This window comes from Capricornis sumatraensis, chromosome 5 (assembly GCF_032405125.1).
Source record: "Capricornis sumatraensis isolate serow.1 chromosome 5, serow.2, whole genome shotgun sequence".
NCBI lineage: Eukaryota > Metazoa > Chordata > Mammalia > Artiodactyla > Bovidae > Capricornis > Capricornis sumatraensis.
Genome location: NC_091073.1, coordinates 40,415,842 through 40,437,730, shown reverse-complemented (window position 1 = coordinate 40,437,730; position 21,889 = coordinate 40,415,842). Strand labels below are relative to the sequence as shown.

At 36.2% G+C, this 21,889-nt stretch overlaps 1 protein-coding gene and 1 non-coding gene across 2 annotated transcripts in view; one reads left to right on the top strand and one right to left on the bottom strand.

Annotated features, from left to right (window-relative positions):
- SEMA3D (semaphorin 3D) overlaps nt 1–21,889 on the bottom strand; it is a 144,360-nt gene that overhangs the window by 90,919 nt on the left and 31,552 nt on the right. The window contains exons 3-4 of the mRNA XM_068973015.1: nt 13,548–13,610; nt 1,445–1,564 (exon numbers count right to left, since the gene is read on the bottom strand). Coding sequence (XP_068829116.1) covers nt 1,445–1,564; nt 13,548–13,610 — 183 coding nt within the window. The remainder of the gene's footprint in view (nt 1–1,444; nt 1,565–13,547; nt 13,611–21,889) is intronic.
- On the top strand, nt 20,267–20,370 carry LOC138080525 (U6 spliceosomal RNA). Its single transcript, XR_011144984.1, has one exon. It is a non-coding gene; the product is annotated as a U6 spliceosomal RNA (small nuclear RNA).

The following is a 21,889-nucleotide window of genomic DNA, read 5'->3' as shown; positions in this document are numbered from 1 at the left end:
CACACATCCAAATTTCCTTAAAATATGTGTGGTTAGTCACAAGAAGTATATACATAAACATAAGGATGACAGTGTAACCCATCAAGCTATACAAAGTAATGCTTTAGAGTACAGATTCTAAAGCTCAGATGGGCATGCTTGCTCTAGAGATAGACTGCTGCTGCTGCTGCTGCTGCTGCTAAGTCACTTTAGTCATGTCCGACTCTGTGCGATCCCATAGACAGCAGCCCACCAGGCTCCCCCGTCCCTGGGATTCTCCAGGCAAGAACACCGGAGTGGGTTGCCATTTCCTTCTCCAATGCATGAAAGTGAAAAGTGAAAGTGAAGTCGCTCAGTCGTGTCCGACACTTCGCGACCCCATGGACTGCAGCCTACCAGTCTCCTCTGATCATGGGATTTTCCAGGCAAGAGTACTGGAGTGGGTTGCCATTGCCTTCTCCTCTTCCTCCCTTGAAAAGTGAAAGTGAAGTCGCTCAGTTGTGTCTGACTCTTTGCGACCCGGTGGATTTTAGCCTACCAGGCTCCTCTGTCCGTGGGATTTTCCAGGCAGTAGTACTGGAGTGGGTTGCCATTTCCTTCTCCTGAGATAGACTACTTGAGTTCAATTCCTTGCTAGGCCATTTATCAGCTGGGTAATCTTATGCATGTTATTTCATTCCACTGAGATTCTACTTTCACTAATTTGCGAACGGGAGTTATAAAGATACAAACTTCATTAAGAGTGTTGTGAAATTCCAAAAAACAATCCATGTAAAGTACCTGGCACAGTCCATGACACAAAGAAAGTACTCTAACAAATTAATGTTGATTAAACTATTGCAATAGGTATGTTTCTCATTTATTGAAATGCTCATTGATAGATGGAATGCATTACTCCTAATTAATACTTCCTACATTTCCACTATGCAAATTTGGTCTGGCAGAAATAAGTCCAGTATGATAACAAGTATGATAACAACTAACTATACAATTTTAAGAAAATCATTAAAATTATCTATATTTAGTGTCTGCTATTGTAAACATATGCAACAGGTCAAATTTGTCGGATGGGAAAAATTAAGTTATTTAGAAGATACCATTCTGTCACAAGGTCTTACAGGAAACAAATCTTTACCAACACCAACATCATAAATAGATCTACTTATATAGGAAGCTCAAGAGGAAATAAAGCTGTACATAGAGCCTAGAAAACAAGTACTTTCAACACTTTACACTATTAATTTTCATCATGTCACTAGAAAACTTTTAATAGAAGAAGTTTTTATTTGGTGGATAAAGCAGATAATCAAAATGGTAATAATCTATTAAGTGGTTGGAAACATAAGTTCTTAGTTCATACAGAAAATGATTCAATTTTTATATTCAAATCTACTTATTTTATGTCATAGGCAGTAAGTAATAAGCTATTATAGTAAATTGTTTTCATGCTATTTCACAATATTACCTCCTTGTAGATTCCAAGATCAATATATCCACATATTGGATGAAACGCTCCAGTTCCACACACATAAACGTGAGTTTTGTTATAGGGTTGAAGTACTCTGATGAAATTTGCACATTCTGTCTATTGGGCATAAAAAACATAAAAGCATTAGCATATAATTCAGGTATTTCAAGGTATCATTCATACCACCTGCTTTCCAAGTAGATTAATCATCAAAAATAAGTGCTAAAATAAAAAAGATTTATGAGAAATGCTTAACACCTGACTTAGCAAAGGAGACAAAACAAATTAGAAACTATGACTTGAAGCTTTTTTTGAAGTTTTATGGCTTTGAAGTAACCAGAGTACTAGAATGCACATTTCTACAGTAGGACTCAGTGGGACCTACAGAATGAATATATACAGAGTATGAAAGAGGTATCCATTACCAAAGAGGTAATTTCAAGAATTACCTACAGAACCAAACCCAAACCAAATATTATGCTCTGATGTTCCTTCATTTTCTGTCCCATATAGATCTTACTGTGTGCAGTTTCAACTGAATCAGCTACAGTAAACATAACACTTAACACAGATGTCTTCCCATATATTATTCCATTCTTATTTCCTAGAATGCCCTGCCACTTTATTTCCGTTTTTTTCAATGTTACAGAGCCTTTACGGAGAAGGCAATGGCACCCCACTCCAGTACTCTTGCCTGGAAAATCCCATGGATGGAGGAGCCTGGAAGGCTGCAGTCCATGAGGTCGCTAAGAGTCGGACATGACTGAGTGACTTCACTTTTGACTTTTCACCTTCATGCATTGGAGAAGGAAATGGCAACCCACTCTAGTGTTCTTGCCTAGAGAATCCCAGGGACGGGGGAGCCTGGTGGGCTGCTGTCTCTGGGGTTGCACAGAGTCAGACACGACTGAAGCGACTTAGCAGCAGCAACTGAGCCTTTAAGATTTAGCTTAAGTCCAGCTTATTCCAAGAACTTCTGTTTCTTCCATAAATATTTTTTGCTTTGCTTTGCTAAGTCACTTCAGTCGTGTCCGACTCTGTGTGACCCCATAGACGGCAGCCCACCAGGCTCTGCAGTCCCTGGGATTCTCCAGGCAAGAATATTGGAGTGAGTTGCCATTTCCTTCTCCAATGCATGAAAGTGAAAAGTGAAAGTGAAGTCGCTCAGTCACGTCCGACTCTTAGCGACCTCATGGACTGCAGCCTTCCAAGCTCCTCTATCCATGGGATTTTCCAGCCAAGAGTACTGGAGTGGGTTTTTTTATGCCATGTCAAAATTTTAAGAGACTTAATATTTCTGCCTCTTTTCCAAATGCTTGGGCCTAAAAGTATTCTTTAAAATGTGTATCTTTATAACTTAATTATTTTCTATCCCCGAACTGCTTGTAAATAGTGACTCCATTTTTCAGAATAGTCATTCTTATTATTTTCAATTCATCTTCTCTAAGCCATCCCTTATCTTTACATAATTACTGGAAACAATTTTTAACTAACTTCATGATTCTTGGACCCAAAGACTCCAAGAAAACACTGGGCAATAGTACGGTTTTATTTTAAATCAGCTCTACCTAGGAGATGGACAAGTGTTTACTAAGGAGGTTGGAAAACTATGAAATCACTGTGATTGAGAAAAGATCCATTTTCTCTTGCCTGAATGGCCACAGGTCCTTCACCCATCAGGTCCCTGTTGTCATTAGGGTTGTTAGGAGGAGAATATTAAAAAATAAAAAAAGATAAAAACCAACTGGTAGGATGATTTTTTTAATTAAATATTTTTAATGACAGATGATAACTTAGCTGGTAGGATTATGATTGTTATGTGGATTAAAATAAAGACTATAACACTTAATAATTGCTTATCACATACTCTGATTTTGATCTATACAAAATAATGTTTCTCAGTGGCTGTTCTGATTTTCGAGGAAAGAGCGATTTCTGCATAGCTGTGGTACAGAGTTTCTAGTACCTAGTCTTTTTTGTCCAGCTGGCTTAGCAATCTCGTGTCTCAAGAATTTGTAGATCCTAGTGAATAAAATCTGCACATTCTACCCAGAAAAATGCTATAAAGAACTAACTTACTGAGTTTTCTGCTCTCTGCTCCCTTACAAACAAAGCAGTTGCTTAAGACTAAATGAGAGGACAGTATCAGTCAGTCCCTCAGTTAGCCATAGAATAGAAGGATGTTTATCATGTAGGGAGAGTCAGAATTCTCTAATAGCAGCAGGAAAACTACATATGGTTACACATTTGTGCTGCAAAAAAAGAAAGCCCTATTTTAGCATATGCAAACCATACTGTAGAATCCTTAATATCCTGAATATTTTCATACATTTAATATATGTTCTCATATAAGTATTATATGTAGATTCCTAAGAAAGGAAAATTTTATATTCATTGAGACAATTTATCTGGCAGACAATCTTAACAAAATCATATTATATGTTTTTCACACTTCCATCGAGGTATCTGATGAAGAGAATTTATTTTTTATTGACATAAAAGCACTGTAGAAAACTAGCTTCATGTTCTTTTATATCATGTTAGACAGTCACAAGTGAAAACTTAATTCAGAGAGAAAATTCACCCTACTAATGGTTTTGAACAAATGTCTCAGTAACATGAAATAAGCCAGGGTGAAAAAGAGTAAAAATGTAGGTGATCATCAGATAAATTCTAATGATGGCTTCACTGGTAGGGTAAGAGATTCTAATATTCTCCAGCCTTCATCTTGCTCATTCATGTTCAGTGAAGGGACTTCTACTTATTAGTCTTTTCCCCACGAAGAGGCTTACACAAGGGTAAAATCTATACAAGGAATAGTACACAGGGAGGGGAAAAGTGTAGATGGATATGCCTGGAGTGAGGTGGGATTGACTCACTGCTAGTAATTACATCATTTTTCAAAAGCTCTGTTTCACCAGAGTCATAGAATTTAGAGAAGAATGGTTATGGAGTGAATATTTATGTCCTCCCCAAATTCATAGGTTGAAACCCTAATGCCTCCAGGGTGATGGTGGTTGGAGGTCAGGTTTTTAGGAAGTAAATAGCTAGAAGTCTTTTGGGAGTCCCTTGGAAAGTAAAGAGATCAAACTAGTCAATCTTAAAGGAAATCAACCAGAATACTCTTTGGAATGACTAATGTTGAATCTCCAATACATTGGCCACTTGATGTGAACAGCTGATTCATTGGAAAAAACCCGAATGCTGGGAAAGATTGAAGGCAGAAGGTGAAGAGGGAGATGGAGGATGAGATGGTTGGATGGTACCACAGATATAATGAACATGAACTTGGGAAAACTCCAGGAGATGGTGAGGGACAGGCAAGCCTTGTGTGCTGCAGTCCATGGGGTCACAAATAGTTAGACACAACTTGGCAACTGAATAATAGCAATAGCCTTAGAAGAGGTCAGGAGGCTGGAATCCTCCTGATAGGATTCAGGCCTTTATAAGAAACGACCAGGGCACTTGCTCTCACTCTCTCTGCCCTGTGCAGAAACCACCAGATGACGGCCACCTATGAGCCAAGAAGAGAATCTTCCCTAGAAACAAAGTTGGCCTGCACTTTGATCTTGAACTTCCCAGGCTCCAGAATTGTCAGAAATAAATGGCTGTTGTTAAAGCAGCCTAGTTTATGGTATTTTGTTATGGTAGCTCAAGCCGACTAACACAGTAATTTTACAAGAGTTTGAAATAAATATTTGTATAAAGAAATAAAACAACTGCCTTTCGAGTTATAAATTACAAAGTCTAAGAGATTAGAGACTGTGAGACACAGCACTGTTTAAAACGGCAAATAAGGCCCAGAGTGAAACATCACACACAAAGGAGATACAATTTGAGTGATGATAAAGAAAAACCTCTGAATCACACCTAAAACATTCCACATCCTTTAACTTTTCTGGGAGTACTTTATTAAGATGCAGCCAGCCCTGGAAAGTAACCCATTATGCTAGTTCCTGACTTGGTGAGATATTACCAAGGATTTGTTTATGAAATTCCTCCCTTCTCTCAGACTGGGCTGCCATGGAATAGAACACTGTAGGGACAATCCTGAATTTTCTGACTCAGTTTACCCAAAAGTCAGTTCTGCCCAAAGTTTTCTGATTCATTGGAAAAAACCCTAATGCTGGGAAAGATTGAAGGCAGAAGGAGAAGAGGGAGATGGAGGATGAGATGGTTGGATTGTACCACAGATATAACGAACATGAACTAGGGAAAACAGGAGATGGTGAGGGACTTGGGAAAACAGGAGATGGTGAGGGACAGGCAATCCTCGTGTGCTGCAGTCCATGGGGTCACAAATAGTCAGACACAATAGTCGATGAAGTTGATGGCAGGCAGTTCTCTAAGAAAACTGGAGGCAATGAAAAGACATTGGTTGCCTGAAGGAAAGAAATGTGGGAAGAGATTCTAAAAGATAAAGTCTCTTATTTCAAAGTTTGCCTAGGGTGGTCATTTCAGCCAAACACTAGTGCCTCAAGTGAAACAAAAGTCTTTCTCTTTTAATTTATAACATTTTTTAAGGCTCAAAGATTCTGTGTTTTCTTTTTGTGCACAAGTTTCATTAAGTTTTGCTTAAATAGCACGAGCAATAATTAACTTGATTTAATTCACTTAGCAACCTGCATAGCTACTAAGAGTGGTGTAATTCTGTGAGGCATGAAGAAAGAAAACTCTGAGAGGCAGCATTTTTAATTTTCCCTGAAAGCTGACTAATTTATAGGTATTGCCACAATGGTAAGGGTTGTTGCACATGATCAAACAATTCAACTCAGTGAGTGATATACTCAACCTTGGAGGAGAACTGAATTTCTCTTTCCTTCCTATGCTTTTTACCTACTCTCTTTCCTACCTCCTCAACTCTCCACTATAAGACAGACTGAAAAAGACAGAATTAAAAACAAGTACCAATCTTCTGGGCTTCCCAGGTGGCACTAGTGGTAAAGAAAACACCTGCCAATGCAGGAGACTTAAGAGAATTCAGAAAGATCCCCTGGAGAAGGGCACAGCAACCCACTCCAATATTCTTGCCTGGAGAATCCCATGAACAGAGGAGCCTGGAGGGCCACAGTCCATGAGGTCGCACAGAGTCGGACAGGACTGAAGCGACTTAGCACACATGCACACATAGTAGTAATGGCTCAGTGGTGAAAGAATCTGCCTGCTAATGCAGGAGTCCCAGGTTGGATAAATGGGTTGGGAAGATCCGATGGAGAAGGAAATGGCAACCCACTTCAGTATTCTTGGCTGGGAAATTGCATTAGGGTTTTTTCCAATGAATCAGAAAACTTTGTGCAGAACTGACTTTTGGGTAAACTGGAGGCTACAGTCCATAGCGTTGCACAGAGCTGGACATGACTGAGGCAACTTAGCATGCGCACACACACACACCGGCTTGCTGATATTTTCAAGTAATATTACTCATTTCAACATCTACCCTTATACACATTTCTTTCTGTTGTTGCTATTCATTCAGTCGCTAAGTCCTATCTAACTCTTTGTGACCCCATGGACTGTAGCCTGCCATGCTTCTTACACCATGAGAGTTCCAGGGCAAGAATACTGGAGTGGGTTACCATTTCCTTCTCCCAGGGATCTTTCCAACCCAGGGATTGAACCCGTGTCTCCTGCATCGGCAGGTGGATTCTTTATGACTAAGCCACTAGTGAAGCCCCATACACATCCTTACACACATATATAAATAGATATTTAGCTAAATAAATAAAACAAATATAAAACTTAATACTTAGAGCAAAGACAAATACCTATTAGTCTATGTATTATCATCTATAACTTGTTTCCCCTTAATACTTGGAAAAATATTAGCAAAACGGAAGTACTTGTAAGTCCCTAATCTTATATGTAATTCAATTAAATCCAATACAGCTTTATATGTGTTTCTGATAACTGAATTGTAATCATTTATTTTAATTTATTTAGGTGCTACATGAAAAGACACTTATGATTAAGAATCTGGTCAGTCTTTGTGTTTAGTATATTTTGCAGAATACTGTGATCCTCAGTTTTTTTGATAATTTGCCACATGCCTATCATTGTGGCAAGAATACACAGAAGAACTATACAAAAAAGATCTTCATGACCAAGATAATCACAATGGTGTGATCACTCACCTAGAGCCAGACATCTTGGAATGTGAAGTCAAGTGGGCCTTAGAAAGCATCACTATGAACAAAGCTAGTGGAGGCGATGGAATTCCAATTGAGCTATTTCAAATCCTGAAAGATGATGCTGTGAAAGTGCTGCACTCAATATGCCAGCAAATTTGGAAAACTCAACAGTGGCCACAGGACTGGAAAAGGTCAGTTTTCATTCCAATCCCAAAGAAAGGCAATGCCAAAGAATGCTCAAACTACTGTACAACTGCACTCATCTCACATGCTAGTAAAGTAACGCTCAAAATTCTCCAAGCCAGTCTTCAGCAATACATGAACCGTGAACCTCCAGATGTTCAAGCTGGTTTTAGAAAAGGCAGAGGAACCAGAAATCAACATCCACCCACATCTGCTGGAAATATCCGTTGGCAACATCATTGCCAACATCCACTGGACCATCAAAAAAGCTAGAGAGTTGCAGAAAAAACATCTATTTCTGCTTTATTGGCTATGCCAAAACCTTTGACTGTGTGGATCACAATAAACCGTGGACAATTGTCAAAGAGATGGGAATACCAGACCATCTGACCTGCCTCTTAAGAAACCTATATGCAGGTCAGTAAGCAACAGTTGAAACTGGACATGGAATAACAGACTGGTTCTAAATATGAAAAGGAGTACATCAAGGATGTATATTGTCACCCTGCCTATTTAACTTCTATGCAGAGTACATCATGAGAAACGTTGGGCTGGAAGAAGCACAAGCTGGAATCAAGATTGCCAGGAGAAATATCAATAACCTCAGATATGCAGAAGACACCACCCTTATGGCAGAAAGTGAAGAGGAACTAAAAAGCCTCTTGATGAAAGTGAAAGAGGAGAGTGAAAAAGTTGACTTAAAGCTCAACAGTCAGAGAACGAAGATCATGGCATCTGGTCCGACCATTTCATGGGAAATAGATGGGGAAACAGTGGAAACAGTGTCAGACTTTATTTTGGGGGGCTGCAAAATCACTGCAGATGGTGATTGCAGCCATGAAATTAAAAGACGCTTACTCCTTGGAAGGAAAGTTATGACCAACCTAGATAACATATTTAAAAGCAGAGACATTACTTTGCCAACAAAGGTCCATCTAGTCAAGGCTATGGTTTTTCCAGTGGTCATGTATGGATGTGAGAGTTGGACTCTGAAGAAAGCTGAGCGCTAAAGAATTGTTGCTTTTGAACTGTGGTATTGGAGAAGACTCTTGAGAGTCCCTTGGACTGCAAGGAGATCTAACCACCAGTCCATCCTAAAGGAGATCAGTCCTGGGTGTTCATTGGAAGGACTAATGCTGAGGCTGAAACTCCAATACTTTGGCCACCTGATGCAAAGGGATGACTCATTGGAAAAGACCTTGATGCTGGGAGGGATTGGGAGCAGGAGGAGAAGGAGACGACAGACGATGAGATGGCTGGAAGGCATCACTGATTTGATGCACATGAGTTTGGGTGAACTCCAGGAGTTGGTGATAGACAGGTAGGCCTGGTGTGCTGTGATTCATGGGTTCGCAAAGAGTCAGACACGACTGAGTGACTGAACTGAACTGAACTATCATTGTGGTATATCTTAGGTTTGTCAGGTAGACCTCTGTTAAAATTCAGTCTGCAAAGATGTTTTGGTCTTATAATATTAAAAAATTGTAATATGTTGTTAACACTTCAGAATAAGTATATGAAAATCCAGATATCACATTTCTCTCAAAAGTGATTTAACAACAACAACAAAAAAAACTAACAGATTTCTACCACCTATGGTAGAAAGGGGAAAAAAAAATAATTAAAGGAAAAAAATTGAGAGATGTGCCTATAAAAGTCTAAACATCTAATAGGAAAACTAGGAAAGGACGTTTTTTACATGAGTGTGACACAAAGTAATCATACATGAATATAAATCTTAATTTTACAAATATATAAGATATTTAGTGCTTATAGTAATGAACGAACTTCAAGCTAAAAGCAATAAAAATAATTTTGTTTTTGTTGGCAAAAATTAAATATATTTATTTCATTCATTAATGTATTAATGAATGAAATGTTAAGCATTAAATATATGTTGTATACAATATTAGCAAGGGTATTGGGAAATATACCCTCTTAAGAGCAGGTACTGCTAATTTAAGTATAAGAAGCTTAAACTTTCTGGAGGGCCATTTTACAATGCATAAAATATTTTATATCCTTTGACCAGTAATTCTACCCAATAACCAAAGATGTTCACAATATTTATATATAAGGTTTTTCATGTGTGGCATCATTTACAATAGTAAAAACTGGATATATATCAAAATTCTAACAATAGGGGATTGATGAAATAATATATAAAGGAATGCAGTGCAGCTATTAAAAGTAGTGTTATAAAAAGGAATTTAATGACATGGGAAAATGCTCATGGCAGTCTGTGAAGTGAAAAAAAAAATGTTTAAGGGACTATGTATACAATGATTTCATTCTGAAAAATAGTAAACAGATAAGATAGAAGAATAAACATCAAAATGTCACCAGCTATCTCTGGGTAATGTTCATGGGGAAAGAAATATTTACAGTGATCTATATAGTTTTCAAACTTTCTGCAGTGAACACTTTGTTTTACTTTTAGATGTTCTTTAAAATGGAAAGTAAATGTAATCAGAGAACTTTAGAGACGGAAGATCCTTTAACTCTATGCAGTGTCTCTATTGACAAGGTTGTGTGCCCTGATAGTTAAGCTGACGAACAGCCCTGGCTGCCCACACCCCATCCATTCTTTTGCCAGGACTGAGCTGTTTACCCCACTTTTCTTTGCCGGACCAGCCATTTCTCTAGTGACTTTCTGTTGAATAATATTCTAAACAGAAACAAAATAGACCAAATAGTGTGTGTCGCCTCTTCCTTCCCTGGATTAAAACTGTGGACTGTACTCAAGCAAGAAGACTAGTTCTCTTGTATCCTGTTCTTCCACCCCCTCTGTACACCAACTAGCTAACTTTCATTATGGTAAATAATTCACTATTTTTCAGTTATATAGTACCATTGTGTAAAGGGACAGTCTTTCTAAACACTTGTTAATTCTCAATACACTCTTGGGAAATAGGTAAAAATTACTAGAGAAGGGAGAGAGAGGGTAATGCCAAAGGTAGTAAGAGATGATAATAAAACCACATACTAGTCTCAGTTTTCTGTTGACCAAAATCTATGTAATGATGTAAAATGAGGATCTGTGTTATGGTGATAGTAAAGAAAGAAATGATTTGAGGGATTCAGTTTGTAGACCTTACATATAAAACTCAAATCTTCATGTGTAGATTATAGTATTTCATAAGAGCACAGATTGTGGGGCAAGTCTTCTTGATTTAATTCCTGGCTTCACTATTTACTGAATACATAATATAGGGCAAGTCAGTTAATTGTTCTGGTTTCAGTCTTCTCATATGGAAAATGAGGAATAATAATAAAATCTAATATATTGTCTTAAGGATTAGTTAAGATTATAGGTATAAAGCATTGAAAGCAGTTCCTGGAACATGGTAAGTACTATAAATATGTTACTTATGCTTATTAACTCTAAAATATAATATTATTTTAAAGGGACAAATTAAAAAAGGAGACAGACACTTTTATTATTCCTACATACTTCAACAGTAAACTTTACTGACTTCAGTAAAAAGAGAAAAGCTCCCCAAATCTCTAATCCTAGGTTAACAGTACGTGTTAGAGGTGATTATCAGCTCTCAAATACAATTGAATTGGAAGAATAGATTCCATTTACTGGTTCTTATGTGCTATCTAGGACACTACCATCAAAAAAGTTTATCACTCTTTACTTTAACTTAATAAGAGGGGCAACTGAGTTACTATATAACTGGAATTAGTGAACATACTGAAATGAGAACACGGACACAATTAAAACCTTCACTGATTGTCTGACCTTGAGAGCTTATCCCTCATCTATTCCATGGGAAAACTGACACTATTTCATTGTAGCACATTTAAAACAGCCTTTTCCTTCTTGCCTCTTCATCAGACACTCAATACTAGTGAAATACAAACCATTGAAATGTTCACACTGTTTATGATAAGCTTCTATTGTTATGTAACAAAATGATTTTGAAAAACCATAACCAAAGCATCTATTTTCCCCATGAGTTAAAAAAAGTACTGTGGCTTTTTCAGACCTGGGCGCCTGCTCCCAGGGTACCTGACACTGAACAGGGTGAAGAAATTAGAGACATGAAAGGAAGAATATATTCTAAATTAGTTTAATCTCTTTCATTTCTAGTAAAATAAATATAAAAATGTTTTCCTGTTGCATGTGAAACAAACACTCCCTGATATATTTCTGCTAATATTAGGTGCCCGAAAAGATCACATTTAACACTGATTGAATACAAAATCAGGCATAACCAAAAGTTTCTTTCATTTTGATTATTTTGTTTTGTAGGACAATCATCCCTCAGTATCCTCAGGGAATTGGCTCCAAAACCCTAACAGATGTAAGAATCTGAAGATGCTCAAGTCCTTTATATAAAATGGCAGAAAAACCTCTACATATCTTCCCATATACTTTATCTCTAGATTACTTATAATACTTAGTACTATGTAATGATACATAAACAATTGTAAATACAATGTAAATACTATATAAAAGTTGCCAGAAGGCAGTAAATTCAAGTTTATTTTTTTGAAACTGTCTGGAATTTCTTTTTTGAAATATTTTTGATCCATAATCGGATATATGGATCAATATAACTCAAGAATATAACTATACATATTTAGGCTCTTAATAAATACTTGTTGAGTAAATGAATGAACAAATGAGTGAATAAGTCAGTTGTTATGAGGCTTCCCTGCTGGCTCAGATGGTAAAGAATCTGCCTCCAGTGTAGGAGACCTGGGTTCAGTCCCTGGGTTGGAAAGATCCGCTGGAGAAGGAAATGGCAACCCACTCCAGTATTCTTGCCTGGAAAATTTCACAGACAGAGAAGCCTGGTGGGCTACAGTCCAGACACAACTGAGCGACTTTCACTTTCATTTTTCACTTTGGATTGGTAGGCTTCTAAGCTTCCCCTTAAATTTATTAAGCAACATGTCATGTTGCTTTACCTTTATCACAATATTAAAGTGAGACATTTTTAATCTAGTTATGCCATCATACAACACACACTACTTGCTGTTATTAAATAAAAGGGTACTTCTCAGCTTAATATTTTTGGGTTATAGTGGTGAGGGGAAACATTCCAGGATGATCCAAAGGAAGCCTCACGATGTCCATGCTTTTGCCCAAAGTTGGAACTTTGTCATCTTGAGTTATATTCAGGGGGTGACTTATTTTTCCAAAGAAGAGCAATGCTCCCTATCATTACAATGCAAGAAGTCAGGGTGGAATACAGAGAATTTGACCTGAATCAGAACTTTCAGATGAGAAGTGGTGGTCAAAGCCTTAGCATCTCAGGAGCTTAAACAGGCAACACAATTGGACGGAGCAAGCAAGACAATTGATCTTTCTTAGTATCTCTATAATGCCTACTTTTGAAAGAATTCTTGTAGTTATAAGTTTAATTTCACCCAAAATTAAATATCAAGTGTGTGTTTGTAATGCTACAACAACTGATGATTTTGTATGCATTGACAAAATACACGGATTAGATAAAAATACACAATTCTAGAAATATAGTATTTCCTGATAGTTTATTTTTAAATATTTAAAATGTATTTTTGGTATTTTTTGTGAAGAAAATACAATCAGGATTAACACTTTAGAAAATGTAGTATTTCTAAATTTCTGAGAATAATGTCATTCATTTTGGCAAAGTAGAAATATTTTATACCATATTAATCTTTACACAGACTATTAGTGTGGTTGTAAAAATAATACACTAATGCCATTCATTCAATAAAATTTAATATAAATATTTGCTATCATATCAGTACCAGTTTAACAAAGATATTTTTTAAAGTCTCATACTTACATTGGCATCTTTCCCAGCTAATTTACACAATTCCACCCGTTCCTTTGCAGCAGGCCAATAAATCTGTAAAACATTTCAAGGTGTGTTAGAATCTGAATATTTAAAACACCCTACAATTCTAATTAGGAAAGGGTGTGAAATTAAAGAGTGAGTTTCAAGCCAAAAGCATATTGTTAGCTATGATTTAAGAATTTTGAGATTTAAATATTTTCTAAAATCATTCTAAAAAGATTATAAGAAAAAACTGTCAGAAACATTCATTTCTATCTGTCAATATTATAATTTCTTCTGAAATGTATTTAATAATAGATAAATCATGTAGTATAACTTCTTATTGTGACTTCAACAGAACTTCAGGTTAGCATTTGCTATAGTTAAGAGATTCTTTTTAGCTTGTTTTTTCTCTGTTTGCTCAGAGCAGTAGTGCACTATAAACATTCAATGAGGTGTGAGAAACGGCTCTCTGTCACAAGCATAATTTATCACTTCAAGTCAAAGACCAGTGTGAAATTGTTCATAATATTTAACACATATAAAACTGAGACACATCTTTCATTTAGTTAAACATTAAAATAGGATGATAAGCATTATCTTATTTAAATCTTTCAGTGACCTTTAAAATAGCTATGCTTATTCTCACCATTTTGGGGTCAGAAAATTTCTTCATATAGTCATTAAACAACAAGTCGAGGGCCATCAGACTGGTTTGAAACAGAGCCAAAGCATGACCCAAAGTCTGTGCCTTGAACTGGGAGGGGCGGGGGGCGGTCTCAAACACTACATAATAAATATTATTTGAGCAAATGCCTACAGACAAAGGCAGTAGGCTCCTTGATTGATCACTTTTAATCAGCTTGAACAGTCCTGAATTTACCACAAATAATTTGTCTTGTTTTTAATGAACTTTAGAAGTTCTTCCAGGAAGTTTTTCAAAATAAAGCCTAAAACTGTTGTAATACTCCATTAGCTTACAGAAAGAATTGCTCTTTGTTAAGCTATAGGCAAGAAGAAACAAGAAAGTCAAGCTCTGAGTAGCTTATATGTTCCAAGAGTTCCTGACAAACTTTCATTATGTTTCTCATCAATGTTAGCAGAAAATATTTTAATAGGTGAGGAAAAAGGAAAATATCCTGAGGGAATACACTGAAAGAGACTTGTTAAACCTGGAATTAAACAAATGATTTAGAAGTCACTAATGTTTATATGATATTATATTCATAGTCAGATATCAGGGTTTTATATTTCTGAACAAAGAGAACATAGAATAGCACTTAAATTCTTTGAATAGATGTATATGATGTAATTACTGTGATTTTTAAATAAAGCAAGGTTGTTCATTTAGAGCATTTAAAAAAAAAAAATTTGGCCACATCGGATGGCATGTGGGATCTTAGTTCCCTGACAATGGATTGAACCCAAGCCCTCTGCATTGAAAGCCCAGAGTCTTAACCATTGGACCACCAGGGAAGTCCTAGAGCATATTTTAACAACTACAAATCTAACGAAAAAGAGTGCACAGATATTGGTTGTTGATATAGCAGCAGGCTCAGGTGACCAGCTAACATGGATGTGGCTCACAATAAAGACATAAAGATGCTGTTTGTCCAGAAATGGTTTAAAACACATTCACGTGATTTTGAACAATTGTTCAGATGCCCAGTTGTATCTAACCCTTTGCAACCCCATGGACTCCAGCACTCCAGGCCTCCCTGTCCCTCATCATCTCCCAAAGTTTGCCCAAGTTCATGTCCATTGCATCCATGATGCCATCCAGCCATCTCACCCTCTGACACTGTCTTCTGCCCTCAATCTTTCCCGGCATCAGGAACTTTTCCAATGAGTCAACTGTTCACATCAGATGACCAAAATACTGGAGCTTCAGCTTCATCATCAGCCTTTCCAATGAGTAGTCAAGGTTGATTTCCCTTAAGATTGACTGGTTTGATCTCTTTGCTGTCCAAGAGACTCTCGGGAGTCTTCTCTGGCACCACAATTTGAAGGCATCGATTCTTTGGTGCTTTGCCTTCTTTGTGGTTCAGCTCTCACAACTGTACATGACCACAGGGAAGACCATAGCCTTGATTATTCAGATCTTTGTTGACAGAGTAATGGCTCTGCTTTTCAATACACTGTCTAGGTTTGTCATAGCTTTCCTGCCAAGAAGCAATTGTCTTCTGATTTCATGGCTGCAGTCACCATCTGCAGTTATTTTAGAGCCCAAGAAGAGGAAATCTGTCACTACTTCTCCCTTCCCCCCTTCTGTTTGCCGTGAAGTAATGGTGCCAGATGCCATGATCTTAATTTTTTTAATATTTAGTTTTAAGCTGTTTTTTTTTTTTCACTCTTCTACTTCACCCTCATCAAGAGGCTCTTTAGTTCCTCTTCATTTTCTGCCATTAGAGTGGTATCATCTGCATATCTGACGTTTTGAATAACAGCCAGCAATAAAATATGAACGGACTATCGCAATGAAAAGCAGTATGAATGGACCTCAGCAATTTCATTATTAGCAAAAAAAGTATATTCCTCAAAATGACCAATAGCATAATCTCCTTAGAATAATGTTAAAAACAACTAAAATAAAAGGCACTTTTTATATATGTATGTACATACGATAAATACATAAAAAGAAAGCAGAAGAGTGATGAATACAGGATTCAAAAGCAGAAGAGTGATGAATACAGGATTCAGACAGATGATTATACAAGACTAGTAAATAGAAAAAGATTACCAGTAAAAAAAGAAAAACAGGATATTACAGATTTTAGCTTTTGTTCTGGATGGTGTGTTTTCAGATGTTTATTTCTTAGCTGTTTTTAATTATGTAAATTAGTAAATGAATCAAAATGGGCCATGCATAAACCAGATGACAGACAACAGTCTGTCATCAATCTGAAATCAAGAAGTCCTAAATCAATTAATATATGAAGAGCAAAAATAAAACACTGTAGCTTAGCTATCAGGAAATTTGAGAGTTTCTTCGAGTTGTTTTATTTTATTATTTATTTTTATTTTTAGTCACAGGCAGCAAAAACACTGAACTGAGTATACTTCTTGTCCCTTTAAAAATAACACCTTGAATAACACCTTGAATTTATGGAATCTTGAATTTATAGAATCTTTGTTTCATATTTGAACTTATAAGCTCAAGATATCATCTTTTATCTTGCTGATTATTTATTATTATTCTTAATTGTGATAAAATATGCATAACATCAAATGTATCGCCTTAGTTATTTTAAGCATATAGTTCAGTATTTTTACATATATGCACTTTGTGCAATCTCAAGAATTCTTTCATCTTGCAATACTGCAAAGCTACATTTGCTGATTCTTTTGTGTAACAGTGATTTTACAAAGGATAACTTTGTATCATTGGAATAAAAATAAATGGTACACAGAATGCATATCCACAATGTGTCAACTTGTTTAATCACTAGCTCATTTTGTTTGGTGTCTAATCTAGATTAATATTTCTTTGAATCCTTTCAGTATGTCAGATCTTGCTCTTTTCTGTTTTTATATGATGGTCAGATTTAATCATATTTCAGAGATAAATTTAGAATAAATATTTGTAGATTTGTTCAGACCTGAATAGCTTACTGGTATTAGTACTATTCAAAAAAAAAAGAAAAAAGGAAATACAGGACTTTTTTCATATTAAGTGTGACTTAAAAAAAAAAAAAAGACAAAGAACATCACTGGGTTCTTTCTTTTACCTTAAACCAATGTACTCAGTGCTTGAGTTGAAGTAAATTATGAGATAAATGATGTTTCTAAAATTGATTTTTAATATATTTATAAGAGCTTCAAAAAGGAGTTATCTAAAGATTGATAAAATGTAAAAGCGATCTTTTTTTATTTATCATTTTTGAAGTCTAAATCAAAGTTCCAAGGTTAGCACAGATTACTTACTGTTCATTACTTATTGTTCATTAAACACATAACTACGAAAGGGCTTCTGTACACCTGGTAAGGTGTGGCACTGAGGTCTACAATATGAGTCAGAAGACAGTTCTGTAAACAGGGTAATGGCATTTCCACCAGAGATATAAACCTAGGGAGAAGGGAGCACAGAGGATGGGGCCAGGATGCTCAGGGAGCCCTAGAAGCACTATGTGGGAAAAAAGTCCCTACCAGTCTTGACTTCTGAGCCAGTATTTTAAATTACTTGATCTTATAGTTTCAACTCTAATAGAACAGTTTAGTTGAATCGTTTCAGCTCTAATTGTGTCTTAAAGACTTGACAGTAAAATAGTAATTGAAGATTCTGTTCTCTCTTTGTAAAGGGGCACACATTTTAAAAGATGTTTAAATGGTTTAATTATACATTTTCAGTTATTAACTTTAAGTCATACAGTTTTAAACTGAATTATGTCACCCTAGTAAATGAAGCAATTAATACTAAAACGACAAGCTTCTAAGAACTGAGTTTCTGATTAGTGGGTAAATGCTATACAAAGATATTCAAGCACTGAAAATTTGTTGGACTTCAAAAGTCAATATTAATAAATCTTCTAATGTCTGTTTACAAAGCAGAATTTTTCCCCAAAATGTTATCTCACTTTTCATGATTCACCTTCAATCCCATAAAGCCTAAAACTTGTTAAAAAACAGAAATTATCCCTAGGTCATTATTGTTATTCCACAGGAATTCTAAGATAGTATCATAAAGACAATTTTACTTCTTAAGGAAACATTCAAGCCATAAAAATAAAGTTGTTGAAATTATATTGGCTTATTTTGACACATTGCTGTCAAGAATTTAGGAATCACAAATAGAATTATCTTAAGAATAACAATCTAGAAGATATCTGATTATCTTTCAGACTCTAAACATTTACTTAAAAGGGAAAAAAAAATCACTGAAGTTGTGCCAGTATTTAAAAGCAATCATTTTAATTATCATTTATGGTGAAATTTTCTTTTACTTGCTACCTAGTCATTAGAATAAGGTTTATTTATTTATTTTTTTAATATTCCCTTTGATCCCTTGTTGATAAACAATGTGCTGTGCTGTGCTCAGTTGCTCAGTCATGTCCGACTCTTTGCAACCCCATGGGCGGCATGTAGTCCGCCAGGCTCCTCTGTCCATGGGGATTCTCCAGGCAAGAAAACTGGAGTGGGTTGCCGTGACCGCCTCCAGCACAAAGCAGCAAAATTTCATGCAATTCAGTATAAAAACAAAGCCAAAGAAACAAAATTTCCACACATACTTACATAGATTTGGCAGAAATATGTTCAAGTAACGTATTTGTTTTTTAATTATCTTTTGAAGTGACGTATATAATATGAGAGATTGAATATGTTTGTGTGTGTATGTGTGTGTAGAGAGGTACAGAGTGGACAAAACTGTAAGAAAAAAAGAGCTACAGACAGAGACAGAGATTTTAATTCTGATTGGAGATAGAGTATTCCACATATAGTTTCAAGTATCAATATGGTTTACACAAAAGCCCAGGAAGTACCTGAGATCTTGAGATTATTTCAATAGCCCAGGTAGTATACTGTGAAACTGCCTCATGCTCAGACAAAAATTACACCTTATACTTGAAGATACAAAGTCCACAATCTCTATAAAAGGCTGTCTTGATCATTAGGTAATGGGAAAGTTTTATGGCAGTGATTATTAATACTCTCACTGCCTTCACTGAATTTATTAACAGTAAAATGACATACACATTCTCTTGCACTTTGGTGCTTTGCCTATCCAGCATCATACCATATTAAGAACTGCATGTGCAAGGCAAACAAAACACATACTCTATTTCTAAAAGTTGATGCAGTTGTCATTACTCCTTTAGAAAATTAACCATAGACATTTTTCTTTCACTTACCAATATAAGGCATACCAGAAGCCGAGATGTTACTTGCATAACTGCCTTATTTCAGTTGTCCTGAAATATTCCCACAGAACACTAGTTTTTAACTAACATTGTATGATGTACCAGACACAGATCTTAAGGCTCTCATTTTGGTGGGAGTACTCTTCCAGACCTTGGAGCCTAGATATGAAGGATCTCAAATATGTACAAAGCTGATCTTGCCATCCGTGTGCAGGGCAGACATCAGAAATCAAACAGATCTTTTCTGTGGATCCAGATGAGCCCAAGAATTTTTCTCAACGTAATTACCTAGGGTGAAACTACTAATTAAACCACTACAAAATAATTAGGGGTTGCAAATTGGTTTTAATTTGAGTGCTAATCTTAGAGATCAAGCCAATAACAGAAAGCTACATGGGAAAGAAGAGAAGTAAATAACTGTATAAAATGTCTCCACTTGAAAAAGATAATTTATGAGTTAATGTTTTAAAACAAATATGTCTGATAAGTTAGTTTCCATATTCAACAATTTACTGACTTACCATGTTAGTATGCTTATGTTGTCTTCAAAATATTTCATAATTGAAATTGACCATTTCCAAAAGATTCATCTCTGCCTGTAACACTTGAAAGGATTGGATACTAACTTCTAAATAGATACATGTAGTGCTCACTTTGTCAGCACCATGTCAACCTATTCCAGTATTCTTGCCTGGAAAATCCTATGGACAGAAAAGCCTCGATCCATGGGCTTGCAGAGTTGGACATGACTGAGCAATTTAGCACAGAGGCTATGCAGTGACTTAAGAATTTTTACCAAGGAAAGAAAATAATTGAGTTGTTAGGAGATGAGGAACAGATGAATACATGTATATGTATGACTGAGCCCCTTTGTTGTTCACCTGACACTGAAATACTAAAATTGGAAGTATATAGAAAGATTAGTATGCTCCCTATACAAGGATGACATGTAACTTTGTGAAGGGCTACATATTTCTTTAAAAAACAAGTACAAATAGGTATATATCTGTTTCTTTCAGATTTACAGAATGTAGATTACTAGTCTGAAGAGAGACAATACAACCTATGATCTATTAACCTTATGTTGATTTTATTTGCTTTGTTGTTCATTCACAGAGTTGTGTCCGACTCTTTGCAATTGCACAGACTCCAGCATGCCAGGCTTCCCTCTCTTCCTGTCCTTCACTATCTCCCACAGTTTGTTCAAACTCATCTCCATTGAGTCAGTGATGTCATGCAACTATCTTATCTCCTGTTACCCCCTTTTCCTCCTGCTCTCAATCTTTCCCAGCATTAGTCCTTCCAATGAATAATTAGGGTTGATTTCCTTTAGGATTGACTGGTTTGATCTCCTTGCTGTTCAAGGGAATCTCAAGATCTTTTCCAACACCACAGGTCAAAAGCATCAATTCTTTGGCACTCAGCCTTCTTTATGGTCCAACTCTCACATCCATACACAACTACTGGAAAAACAATAGCTTTGAGTAGTAGAACCTTTGTCAGCAAAGTGTTGTCTCTAATTCTTAATATGCTGTCTAGGTTTGTCACAGCTTTTCTTCCAAGGAGCAAGTGTCTTTTAATTTTGTGGCTGCAGTCTCTGTCCACAGTGATTTTGGAACTCAAGAAAATAAAATCTGCCACTGTTTCTACTTTTCCACCATCTATTTGTCATGAAGTGATGGGACTGGATACCATAATATTAGTTTTCGAATGTTCAGTTTTAGGCCAGCTTTTCCACTCTCTTCTTTCACTCTCATCAAGAGGCTCTTTAACTCCTCTTTGCTTTCTGCCATTAGAAGGGTATTATCTGCATATCTGACGGTTGTTGATATTTCTCGGTGCAATCTTGATTCCAGTTTGTGATTCATCCAGCCTTGCATTTAGCATGATGTACTCTGCATACAAGTTAAATAAGCAGGATGAGAATATACATCTTTGATAAATTCCTTTCCCAATTTTGAACCAATCCATGTTCCATGTCTGGTTCTAACTGTTGCTTCTTGCCCTGTATACAGGTTTCCCAGGCAGGTAATGTGGTCTGGTAAAGTGGTCTGGTATTCCCATCTATTTAAGAATTTTCCACAGTTTGTTGTGATCCACAGTCAAAGGCTTTAGTGTAGTCAATGAAGCAGAAGTAGAAGAAGTTTTCCTGGAATTCCCTTGCTTTTTATATGATCCAACAGATGTTGGCAATTTGATCTCTGTTTCTTCTACCTTTTCTAAATCTACCTTGTACATCTGGAAGTTCATGGTTCATGTACTGCTGAAGCCTAGCTTGAAGGATTTTGAGCATTACCTTGCTAGCATGTGAAATGAGCACAATTGTACACAATCATAAGCAGACTATGTTTGCTTATCTCTTTCCAAAATCCAAAATGATTTGCTTTTTTTTTTTGAAGCATATTTACTTCACTTTGAATACAAATAGGCAGGAGGAGCTCACAGTAAAATGCTGCAAAGTCTCTAACAATTACAGTTTCATTTATAAGCTATATA